The sequence below is a fragment of the Drosophila biarmipes genome, chromosome 3L, assembly GCF_025231255.1.
Source record: "Drosophila biarmipes strain raj3 chromosome 3L, RU_DBia_V1.1, whole genome shotgun sequence".
Taxonomy (NCBI): domain Eukaryota; kingdom Metazoa; phylum Arthropoda; class Insecta; order Diptera; family Drosophilidae; genus Drosophila; species Drosophila biarmipes.
Genome location: NC_066613.1, coordinates 9261820 through 9275063, shown reverse-complemented (window position 1 = coordinate 9275063; position 13244 = coordinate 9261820). Strand labels below are relative to the sequence as shown.

Below are 13244 nucleotides of genomic sequence, written 5' to 3'. Positions count from 1 at the left end.
GAGAGCGGGATAGAGAGAGTGCCAACACCAACGCAAATGCAACAGCGACTCGAATCGGACACACGAGCATCACACGAACGTCGCAGCGTGCGTTGCTCTCTGTGCAGAGTGTCGCTGTGTTGGTGAGAGAGTGCTGCTCACTTTTGTTTTTATTCAGCTTCAGCTACGGTCTTCCCCCACCCCACTCCGCTCTCACCATCCCCACCGCACCCCACCCCCTTGCAACACCCCCTTTGAAATGGTCCATCGAGTCCGAAACCGAATCCAAATCCGAAACTGAATCTGAATCCGAATCCACCGACTGCCAACTGGCTGAGCCGCGAAATTGGGCAACGGCAACGCCGGATGTAAAAAAAAAATTTACTAAATAGCACACAAAATTATACCTGTGCCACCACACAGCAACAGAAGCGGTGTGAAATAGGCGCGAGCGATCTGCGATATGGGTACCATGGGACGGATTGGCTTGTCTACAGGCAGATTCTCTAGATAACGCTCTTTAAATTTCAAAAGACCAATTCATACGAGTATATGAAAACTGATATTTCCCTGGTTAAATCACAAATCGAATTTAAGCTCCGAGCCATTTTGATAATAACAAGAAAATCTAGAAAAAATATATTCTTCAATTCAAAAATATTTTAATTTATGTGAGGCTCACCAAATTATATTTTAGAATTTTTGTTCAATAAGCTCGTAGGAAAAACAAAGTTTTCGTAGGGAATAGAAATCACTGGATATTGTGCCTAAAAGTATGCAACGATCTACGTACCAAGCGAGGTTATAACATAAAATAACTTCTTACTCAATATACATATGATAATATAAAACTTGTTTACAAAAAGTGATCGTTAAGAACTAAACATTTTAAGTTATAGAAAAATGCAATTTTTATTTTTAGAAAAATTTACACAGACTTAAGGAATACTAGAACAAAGCACACAGTTGGTATAGTTGTTATAGTTGCTAGCAAGAACAGGGCCATTGGCAGATTTGGTTTTTAAAATGAACTTTCAGATCTGATGACAGATTCAACTTTGGTTAGATGACTTACTTAAAGGGCCTTAGAAAGATACATTATCCTGTGATTTTGAGTGCCACATTCTTCTCTTTTTCTAATCCACATATTAACCTTGCCTTGCAGTGCCCGACAACTACTACGGAAGCAGTGCCGCCGGCAGCGGGGGCGGCCAGCCAGGTGGGCCGGGCAACCCCCAGGCACCGGGCTACCTGCCAACGTCCTACTTCAACGCCCCGTCAGCAGCGGCGGCGGCGGCGTCCCAGCGTGGCACCACCATCAACGGCTATCATTCCCTGCACCAGCAGCAGCAGCAGCAGCAACAGCAGTCGCAGCAATCGCAGCAGCAGCAACTGGCTCACCAGCAACTGTCGCACCAGCAGCAGCAGGCGTTGCACCAGCAACTGTCGCACCAACAGCAGCAGCAGCAGCAACAACAGCAGCAACAGCAGCAGCAGCAACACCCGCACTCGCAGCTGAACGGTCCGCATCCGCACTCCCATCCGCATTCGCATCCGCATCCGCACGCGGGCCAGCACACGCATTCCACAATCGCTGCAGCGGCAGCGGCAGCGGCGGCCTCCGTGGTCAGCAGCAGCAGCAGCGCCGTTGCAGCGGCGGCCATGCTGAGCGCCAGTGCAGCGGCAGCGGCGACGGCAGCGGCGGCGGCGGCGGGCGGATCCCAGAGCGTCATCCAGCCGGCGACGTCCAGCGTCAGCTACGATCTCTCCTACATGCTGGAGCTGGGCGGCTTCCAGCAGCGCAAGGCGAAGAAGCCGCGCAAGCCCAAGCTGGAGATGGGCGTGAAGCGGCGCAGCCGGGAGGGCTCCACCACCTACCTGTGGGAGTTCCTGCTGAAGCTGCTGCAGGACCGCGAGTACTGCCCGCGCTTCATCAAGTGGACGAACCGGGAGAAGGGCGTCTTCAAGCTGGTGGACTCGAAGGCGGTGTCCCGCCTGTGGGGCATGCACAAGAACAAGCCGGACATGAACTACGAGACGATGGGCAGGGCGCTGCGCTACTACTACCAGCGCGGCATCCTGGCCAAGGTGGACGGCCAGCGGCTGGTATACCAGTTCGTGGACGTGCCCAAGGACATCGTGGAGATCGACTGCAACGGCGTGTGAGGTCGGGATAGGAGGATAAGGATGCCTGTCCATATGGGCACGGCAATGGGTTCTGGGTGGGGTAAATCAACCGGCTAGCGGCAATAGTGGCTGAAGGCCACGCGAGTTAGGGGCTTCTTGTACATGCGTTGAGTTTCTCGAGGTTAGCCAGCGATAAGCATAAGATACACCTAGCGGATAGTCCCAATACGCGTACGCATATACTTATAAATATATTCACACCCTGTGTCCTGTACCCTATACATACACCCAGCTAAACCGGCGGAAAATAATGATCTATTCATTGGCGTTAGTGTTGTACTGTAACTGTAGCTCTAATTGTAAACCGTATCTGTAATGAATATTGTTATTATTGGTTATTATTATGATTATACTATTATTATTATTACTGCTATTGCTGCGGCGGAAGAGGGCCGAGTTGATTCATATTGATATTCGATAGATGTGTGTAATATGTAAATGAGTGCGACCCATATAGCTGCAAGAAATTCTCTATCTCTACTGATCTAACTCTAATGTATATGAGTATGTATATGCCTAGCCTAATGCCCTTTCAACTGTCCCCAGCCCGCTGCCCAAGGACAGCACAGTGCAGAGGATGTACCCTTACATTGTACACTCCCTGACATGCGGATCTGGGCGATCCGTGGGTGTCTGTGCTTGGGCTATTGTTTTTGTTGCTTATTTTATAAAGAAGAGAGATGGAAATTTATTATTTCATAGTTTTAGCTACTTGTACGACTACGTTAGGCTATTTATTTAAGTGTTTCTCCAGCTAAACCCATTAACTTCCCCCTACCGCAAGTAAAATCACACGCATCCTAACTGGAGCTAGGACCCAGACAACTGGTGGTCTAAACTTTCTTGTAATTATTATTTGATAAGTTTTGTATATTTACAACACCAACAGCAAAAACTCACAGGATAACCGGAAGTAGAAAGCACTCCCTGAGCCATCGTTTAAGCAGTCCTAGAACACGAACCAACTCCTCTTTCTCCCGTCTGATGTTTATTTATAAAGTTAAACTACCGTATTCTTGTTAACGTCACACTGCCACAAATCGAAACAAGCCCTATGGACCGGAACAGATCCCAACAGACAACCGAACAGAACCGAGATACTGACCGTAGTTTCTACAATACTGCTACCGCAATCCTCAATGCAATAACCACAACTTCTACAATAACTTCCAAACACTGCCCAAAACGTGCAATCTCTTTAAGGGAAACCTTGAATAGGAAAGAGAATAAAACCACTCCTAGTTCTTTAATCTATTTCTTTAATAGTTGCGTTCTCTAAGTACCTTTATCTATTATTATTATTATGTGTACGTGAAGATGAAATCTACAATATATCATTTTGTTTATGATGATTGGTGATTGATGATGCAAATAAACAAAGTGAGTCTTGAGTTCAACTCTGTTCATTGTAAACAATTTTTTATGATTATTTTTTATTTTTTAAATAAAATTATTATTTCAATGTGTGCATGCGTTTTATTTTCGTGAAGCCCAACAGAACAAACACAAAGTAAAAAAAGGAGAATAGCACTTAAGCAAAAGATAAGATACAAATATGGAACCCGCTACAAATTTGGAATCTAGATATACCTCCCATGAAAAGTACATAAAGTTACAGTGCATAAGTTACATTATATTCAAAGTCTATATAGGATAGTCGAACGGAGTGCCGATATTTGAGGCCGAGATCGAGACACATATTTTAGATAAAGTCGCATTGGTGTATTTTGTAGTTCTAAGTCACAGTATGGCATTTGACACCACTTCGCGAGGTCTCAGTTTATGAGGTTTCCCCACAGATCATGGATTTACATGTACGTCTACTTATTAGCGTAGGGCAGCGCATCTACCATTACCTAGCGTAAATCAGTTATTAGTTGTTAGGGTTGAGTATTACGTGTTATAAGGATGCTAGCTGTAAGCACACCCACAAACAGAGGCAGAATCGAACCATATAAGCGAAACGTCACGACTCGAGTACAACGAAACCAGTAAACAAGAATCTGAGCCACAATCCGAAGATACAGCTTTAAATCGAGATAGTACTTCCCGAATGGAATTTCCCGATTCCCAGAAAGACTTTCCTCCACTTCGATAGCCTAAAACAGTTGGAAACCCCAACCCCAAAGCATTTATACATGCTAAGCACGATAATTGTACATAAACAACTTCTGGACCTCATGATTCCACTTGATTATAAACGTATTTTATATGTATACACCAATTATTTGTTGGATTGGACAACCCCGAATGCTGGATAAGACCAACTAAATTAAATATAATGAATACCCATGCCGTTTGGCGGGATTTCTGTACTAGGCTAAGACAACATAACTTTCTATTGGTAACTCAAAACGAAACCAACTACATAGCTTTTAAATCGAATGTGCGATAATTTCAATTCACTCCATGGCTGAGAACACGTATTGGCCCGATTTAGATAAATATGTTGTATGTACTAACATTAGTTACGATTAGTTTTCGGCTAACTAACCTAAGTTAAGTTTTTGCACGTTTTTTTGAATTTTTGTTGGATCTTTGTACATTTGACAGACACATTTTAATAGTCTGCGATGAGAAATCAGCTAAAGCCAGCCACAATATATCTAATATATATACTTTAACGCGTACGTAGTAAGGAAACGCAAGTTGGATCGAGGACATGGTATGTAGGTGAATTTTATGGTTAGAGAAAAGCGCTAGCGGACGGATTAGATTAATTTTTATAAGAATGCATTACAAAAAGGAAGCAAGAGCAGCAGTCACCAGCTAGCATAATTATTTACTGTTATGAAAACATAAGAGTTTTAAGGATTTTAGCTAAATTTTGTATATTTTAATCTACAAACTATAAAATATATATATTATCTGTTTTATAAATAACAATAAACGAAAATGTGTTTCTATGTCAGTTTTATATTGGACTCTGAAAATTAGGTGATAAATAAGAAATCTCGTAAAAAGGTTTGAAAAATAATATTAAAAGGGGAAAACAAATTTTTTTTAACATTTAAAATCCTTTTTATTTAAACTGAACTGGCACAAAACCATGGTTTGAGACACCGCTGTCCTCTTTTTCTATTTAGTATATTTTTGGTATTTGGTATCTATAGGGTAGGTTATAGATGAAATCCACCAACAGATGTTTGAACACATTGTGTGCCCACTTTACACCGACATGTGATTAGCAATGCACCATGTGCACTTTTTTTAATTTTAACTTTTTCAAAATGTAAGGTTACGGATCATGTCAGCGGATGATAGCAACAACGTAACTGCCGATTTTTTTTCGCGCTGAAACATGCAATATAGAATTTCTGCCTTTATAAAAATTTGCAATGTATTGACACATATGTATGTTTACCCATATATATCTGTGTTCTCTTAGTATATTTTATTCAGTGTGAATGACTTTTTATCACATTTAACATTCACATAGTTCTAACACTAGTTACAAATCATATGTCGATCGATCGCAAGGGAAAATATATTCCTTAGCTATATTACATATAGTATTTCTTATAACCATACTTCATATATTCATATGTTTCCAATGAAAACAGTAAAAACTGCAAATAATATTTAGTTTCTGTGAAAATGACTATTATATAAGTCTAACACTACTTATATCGATCGATCGCAAGGGGGAATATTTCCGTTAGCTACATTACGTATAATATTTCTTATAACCATATTTCATATAGTCATACATTTTTAATTTAAAGTTTTTTTTAATATTAATTTTGACACGTAACAGGTCATGAAAGTAAAAACAGACAAAAATATTTAGTTTCTGTGAAACTATCGTCGCTGTCACTTTTCGGAAAATATCGATAGCACCAAACCATCGATACCGACTTGTCACAGTCTGGCAACTCTGCTGACGGCCATACTTGAAAATACATTTTTTTCTGCAAAGTTTGTCATTGTCACTGTGTGAATGGAATCTGTGATGCGTTGTGGAATTAATAACGTGCAGTAAACGACCCGTAATGGTTCAAGTGCCCTACGCGTCGGCGAAAGCAGTGCGAATAACTATGAATTGATACGAAAGTTGCATAACACGTCGCCTGGTGTCGCGGTTAGTGTGTTTTTCGTCTCGTTTCGTTTCCGCCGCAGTCGCAATTTCCAGAAAACCTCACCACACCACACCACCACCACCACCGCGCACGCACACACACACACAGACGCACGCAAGGGCAGAGACGCGGCGGCGGAAAAAGTGTGCGGACCGTGGATATAGCCCCTCGTTCCCAACCCGAATCGGAGTCCCCATCGAGTGTGGCGTAGCCAATGTGCTGTGCGATCCCCGCTGCCCCCTCCGTACCGCCGCCACCCCGCCACTGCAACAACGACGCACACGGACACGGCCACGGACACCAATACCAGCGCACCCCAGCACGGCCGACAAAGAAAGAGCGACCTCTTCTTTGTACAGTTAGTTCCTCAGCGGAACGGCCTGAGAGGGGACTACTTGCCTGTCCCAGGGCGCAGGAGGTTGCATGTGAGCCACGGAGGAGGAGCCGACAGCCCAGACCCTAGACCCACACCCCGAAACCCTCGCCGCGAGAGAAACCACACAACCATGAGTCTCCTGGCCACGCCAATGCCCCCGGCGGCCAACGCCTCATCCTCCTCGTCGTCGGCCGCCTCCGCCAGCGGGATCCCGCCCAGCGCCAACAACAACCTGCCGTTCGAGAAGGACAAGATCTGGTACTTCAGCAACGACCAACTGGTGAACTCGCCCAGCCGCAGATGCGGCATCAAGGGCGACGACGAGCTGCAGTACCGCCAGATGACCGCCTACCTGATCCAGGAGATGGGCCAGCGCCTGCAGGTCTCCCAGCTGTGCATCAACACGGCCATCGTGTACATGCACCGCTTTTACGCCTTCCACTCGTTCACCCACTTTCACCGGAACTCCATGGCGTCGGCGAGTCTCTTCCTGGCCGCCAAGGTGGAGGAGCAGCCGCGGAAGCTGGAGCACGTTATCCGGGCTGCCAACAAGTGCCTGCCGCCGACCACCGAGCAGAACTACGCCGAACTCGCCCAGGAGCTTGTCTTCAACGAGAACGTGCTGCTGCAGACGCTGGGTTTCGATGTGGCCATCGATCATCCGCACACGCATGTGGTGCGCACCTGCCAGTTGGTCAAAGGTAGGCACCCACCATCCGACCCAAGCCATGTTCCCCTCACATGTCAGATGGTACTGATTACTGTGGTATATTTTAGCATGCAAGGATCTGGCGCAGACTTCGTACTTCTTGGCCTCGAACAGGTATGGCTCTATGCTAGCAATGCGCTTCTCTATGGTGTAGTCCCTCCCGGAGATTGACTCCTAACTTGAAAGCGGCAGTGGTATAAGCGGTGTGTGTGTGTGCGGGTGAGGAATGAGCCCAATCCTCTCCAGAAAGTGGTCAGGTGGTAGGGCACCCCTTTCCAGGTTCTGAGCAACAGTGAGGCAGCTTTTCTACCTGCTTCTTTCCTCGCTTGTAGCTAATAGACCCAGGTATCTGGCCGAGACAAAGAAAAGGTGAGGACCCTAAGTCACTGAGCGAACAAGGATAAGCGGGTTCTTTATCGCAGCAGGCAGCCAGGCTGTACAAATCCCGCATCTTAACACAAAGGCAGTGTTTTCCCGGTCCCTTGGGTCAATTATCGCCAGTTGCCTGCAATAACATTGTAATTTGTATCGGGAAATCCGCGAAATATGAACACTTAGGCTGTGATTCCTAGAAAAGGATGATGGTTAGTTGGCATACGCGAAAATACAAGTATTAACCACTGTAACCTTCTTAACATCTGCAAAAAAAGATAACCTTTTCGATTTATAAATCCTTGGAAAATGTTGGTTACCCGCAGAGCGCCGGAAATGTTTTGTTTTTGAAAAACACATATTTCAAAATCTTGAGCTATCTGGGGATAATGGTTTCGAGTTTGTAATCCCCAAAATAGAAAAGAGAAATTCGATAAGGGTTTTGAATCATTCTAAAAAGACGCAATCGGTGGCATAAGTGATGAAATCCCCCTGCACACACTCACAAAACTACACTAAGTTCTAATAGCATAAGAAACGAACCGTCACTAACTTGACCTCACCATCCTGGCACAGCCTGCATCTGACCTCGATGTGCCTGCAATACCGCCCCACCGTGGTGGCCTGCTTCTGCATTTACCTGGCCTGCAAGTGGTCCCGCTGGGAGATCCCCCAGTCGACTGAGGGCAAACACTGGTTCTACTACGTGGACAAGAGCGTCTCGCTTGATCTGCTAAAGCAGCTGACTGATGAGTTCATCGCCATCTACGAGAAGAGCCCCGCCCGCCTCAAGTCCAAGCTGAACTCCATCAAGGCGATTGCCCAGGGAGCCAGCAACCGGACGGCCAACAGCAAGGACAAGCCCAAAGAGGACTGGAAGATCACAGAGATGATGAAGGGCTATCACTCCAACATAACGCCGCCGCCGGAGCTGTTAAACGGCAACGACAATCGGGAACGGGAGCGCGATCGGGAGCGGGAGAGAGATCAGTCGTCGCTGCTGCCGCCGCCGGCGATGGTGCCGCAACAGAGACGCCAGGATGGCAGCCACCCGCGCCCGTCCTCGGTGGGCGGTGTGCAGGGCAGCAGCTCCTCATCGTCTTCCTCCAACCACAAGATGCCAAACTATCCTAGTGGCATGCCCGATGCGCATCCAGGTAAGTGGATCCCCAGTTCGGCAATGAAACCATACGCTAACCTTCCGCATTGCAGACCACAAATCGAAGCAGCCGGGCTACAACAATCGCCTGCCCTCCAGTCACCAGAGTAGCAGAAGCAGCGGACTGGGCTCCTCGGGGAGCAGCAGCAGCCAGCGCAACAGCTCATCCTCGTCGTCGTCGAGCCAGCAGCCCGGTCGACCGTCAATGCCCGTGGACTATCACAAACCCTCGCGTGGCATGCCACCAGTCGGCGTGGCCATGCCGCCGCACGGCAGCCACAAGATGCCTTCGAGCTCTAAGCCTCAGCCGCCGCAGCAGCAGCCGCCGCCCCCTCATCCATCCGCCTCCAACTCATCTGCACCGGGTATGTCCTCCAAGGATAAGTGCCAGAGCAGCAAGATGTATCCGAATGCTCCGCCGCCATACAGTAATAGTGCCCCGCAAAACCCGCTTATGTCACGTGGCGGTTATCCTGGCGCCACCAATGGGTCTCAGCCACCGCCTCCGGCCGGATATGGAGGGCATCGCAGCAAATCCGGCTCCACCGTCCATGGCATGCCGCCCTTCGAGCAGCAAATGCCTTATACCCAGAGCCAGAGCTACGGCCACATGCAGCAGCAAGTGTCGCAGCCCCAGCAGCAACAGATGCCCTCGGAGGCAACGCAGCACTCCTCTCAGTCTAAGAACTCGCTCTTCAGTCCCGAGTGGCCCGATATCAAAAAGGAGCCTCTGGCGCAGTCGCAGCCACAGCCTTTTAACGGACTGCTACCACCTCCGGCCCCACCGGGTCATGACTACAAGCTGAACAGCCATCCGCGCGACAAAGAAAGTCCCAAAAAGGAGCGACTTACGCCCACCAAAAAGGACAAGCACCGTCCTGCCATGCCCATGGGCAGCAGTGGTAGCAGTTCCTCCAGCTCAGGATCATCGAAACCCATGCTTCCGCCTCACAAGAAGCAGCTGCCCCATGGCGGGGATATGCTGGCCAATCCCAGTGAAAGCGGCAGCCTGAAGCGGCCCAACGAAATCTCGGGCAGTCAGTACGGACTGAATAAGCTGGAAGAGTTGGACAGCAGTAGCATGCCGCGCGAGAAGCTGCGCAAGCTGGACAATGCAAGTGGCCTCCCGACTTATCCCAACTACGAGGAAAAACACACGCCTTTGAATATGTCCAATGGGATAGAGACCACGCCGGATCTAGTGCGCAGCCTGCTGAAGGAGAGTTTGTGTCCCTCGAACGCCTCGCTGCTTAAACCAGATGCATTGACCATGCCTGGACTGAAACCACCGGCCGAGCTGCTGGAGCCCATGCCCGCTCTGCCGACGACAATCAAGAAAGAACCGGGAGTCACTCCCCTGACCAACCTGGCCGGAGGCCCCGCTCCTATGGACCTGGAAGTGTCCACCAAGCTGGCCGCGGAGATTAAGGAAGAGAGCAGCGGCAAGTCCGAGAAGAAAAAGAAGAAGGACAAGCACAAACACAAGGAGAAAGACAAGTCCAAGGACAAGACGGAGAAGGAGGAGCGCAAAAAGCACAAGAAGGACAAACAGAAGGATCGCAACAGCAGCGGCGGCAGCAAGGACAGCTCGCTGACCAATGAGCCCCTGAAAATGGTGATCAAGAATCCTAACGGCAGCCTCCAGGCGGGCGCCTCGGCTCCCATCAAGCTCAAGATCAGCAAAAACAAGGTTGAGCCCAGTAACTACTCTGCAGCTGCGGGTTTGCCGGGAGCTGCTGGCTATGGATTGCCCCCGTCTACGGCTACCACGGCGTCCTCCGCCTCGATCGGGGCTGCTGCTCCTCCTGCACTGCCCCCATACGGCGCCGGCGGTGGGGGATACAGCTCCTCGGGAGGCAGTAGTTCCGGTGGCAGCAGCAAGAAGAAGCACAGCGATCGAGACCGCGACAAGGAGAGCAAGAAGAGCAAGAGCCAAGACTATGCGAAATACAATGGAGCTGGTGGCGGCGGCGGCTTCAATCCCCTCGTCGGTGCTGGCGCCGTTCCCAATATGATGGGAGGAATGGGCGCTCCGCTAGCGAGTGCCGCACCACCATCGATGCTGTTGGCGCCCACCAACGCTTTACCGCCCTCCGCCGCCGGGCTGGCACCGCCCCCCATGCCCGTCTACAACAAGAAGTAGTGGTAGCGGTCAGCGGGTTAGTCCTTAAGTCTCACTTTTTGATATATGTATAGAACCTCAGTAAGTCCGATTGTAGGCTAGTTGTTAGGTTTGATGGTGAGGTGCGTTACTGATTTTAGTTATGCGCATAGCTAAAACTCTAAAAACGAGTCGAGTCGAATCGAGAGGAGATGGTAGGAGCGAAGTAGAGGAGAAGGAGGTCGCGACGGGGCTGGCCGTAAACGCAAAACTCAAAACGCGAGAACTTTTGTACAGCATTAATTAATTTATAATTATAATAAATAGAGTACGTTAAGCCCACATACACAAACATAGACTAGTTGTAAGTGAGTTGTTGGCGAACGGAATCCGAGACGCAGGCAGAATATTCACAGAGAGCAGCAATGGCCGTCTAGCATTTAAGTTAGCAAATCAAATACCCGTAACACACAATGTAAGCTGTACATAGCCACTCACAACACACACTCACACAAATCGAGAGGTATATAGAACCGACTTCCGCTTAGCAAATATACTAAATACGGCCCCAACTAATGCAAGCCAGGCAGAGTAAGAATTCAGAGTAACCCACACGGAGCACATGGGCAGGAGCAGGAGGAGCAAGTAGTTGCGCCGGAGGATTGAGCATAGAGGTTAGAGGAAACGAAAGCCAGCGCTTTGATTCTAAATTGAAGACGCCAAACTACATAATAAATTATTTAATTAAATCCTAGTTGCTAATCCGAAAATGAATGAAGAAGTGTATCATTAGTTAGCAAAGTTTTCTATCCTTTTTGAACGATTGCCTGTTTACCAACCGATTCCCAAATTCATTTTCGACACAGCAATAATACGGTAGCGTGTTTTCAGTTTTCAATGAAAATAACTAAGCAGATCTGATTGTTTCAGCGGAGGATATTATGTTACACGATCGCCTGGAACGTTGACGTAGCTTTCATTTGTTTTTAATTTATTTTTAAATAGCATTACGAAACAAATTACCACAAAACAAAAAAACCAAAACAAAACAAAAACAAACAAAAAACCCCAAAACGAAAACATATTATGCAAGCGAAAAAAAAACCGAAAACAAAATTTTGAATAAAATAAAATTGTTGTGCAAGAAAACAAAAAGGTTTAAAAATTATGTAAAAGCAAGCGAAAACGTTGTAAGCAAACTAAGCTAAGCGAACGAAAAACTAACAAAAGCTAAAGGAAGAAAAACAAAAGTTAGGCATATAGAAAACTAAGTGAGCTCTATATATTCGAGGCGAAAATGAGAATGAAATGAAATTTTATGTAATTTTCGACTAAGCAGAGGTTAAGCGAACGTTGCGCGTTTTTCAGAACTATTCGTACTCGTATATTCGTATTCGATTTCTCTACTACTGCATTAAGCTGCAAGCATATATAGCTCTAAACACACCACACACATCTATACACACACCCCACTCACTCGAGATCATTTACTTTAAGTTGGGAACCCGAGAAACCCGTTTCCAATCGATCGATCTCCCACCCTCGATCGAGTGAATGCGTAATTTGTATCTAAGGTTAAAATTTTCTTTTACATACTTATTCTTGGCCCCATACCCCCACCCCATCCCCCGCCCTCGCCCCTCCTAACTTAAGTTTGTACATACTTAGAAAGCAAATGGAAAACCCGCGCTCGGGAGGCGGGCAGGTGTCGGGTTTCATTGGGACTGTTTGGTTGTGCGTTCGAATATGGAGCACTCGACACCTGCCCGACTCCCGAGGGCACGAATAAAAATCTTCAAAACCAGGCAAAAATTCTAAACAAAAAACAATAAAATCCAAAAATAAACAACAAAAAAATCAGGAAAAAATTAAATCAACTGCGTTTCTCTTGGGAATTATTATGGGGATACTCTGTTATATTTAACTGAGTAGGTAGACTTTCTCAAAGATCAAATGGGGCAAACTTTCATTTTTATTAGAATATTTCCACGCCTGTCATAGGCTCGATACTTAGCTAAATAATTTTACTTAAAAGATTAAAACAAGCAAAATTCTTTTATAATTAAGGCGTTGAGTTGGCATGCCACAAGTGCACTAGAAAAATTCCCAATGTAAGATTCAATATCTGTCAGAAAAGTAAAAACGAAGATAGAATTTTTGGAAAGACAAATTCATATCCTCAATGTAACCTTAGTTTATCAAATCTTTACAAGTCGGTTGTCACGCTATTTAGTGACAAAGTCCGATTGAAAAACCTTATAGGGAAGAGTGGACTTAGCAGC

At 46.7% G+C, this 13244-nt stretch overlaps 2 protein-coding genes across 3 annotated transcripts in view; both read left to right on the top strand.

Moving 5' to 3' along the window:
• LOC108028452 (ecdysone-induced protein 74EF) overlaps positions 1-3630 on the top strand; it is a 46095-nt gene extending 42465 nt beyond the window's left edge. For both annotated transcript variants that reach the window (XM_017100296.3, XM_017100295.3), the window contains one exon: positions 1145-3630. In XM_017100296.3, the coding sequence (XP_016955785.1) occupies positions 1145-2145 (1001 nt within the window). In that variant the 3' untranslated portion in view covers positions 2146-3630. The remainder of the gene's footprint in view (positions 1-1144) is intronic.
• Positions 3631-6041: 2411 nt separating this feature from the next.
• On the top strand, positions 6042-12835 carry LOC108028432 (cyclin-T). The gene is made up of 4 exons (XM_017100261.3): positions 6042-7322; positions 7399-7444; positions 8279-8859; positions 8915-12835. Exons 1-4 carry the CDS (start codon positions 6752-6754, stop codon positions 11002-11004), a joined length of 3288 nt encoding a protein of 1095 aa, XP_016955750.1. The 5' UTR covers positions 6042-6751; the 3' UTR covers positions 11005-12835.
• Positions 12836-13244: the final 409 nt, after the last annotated feature.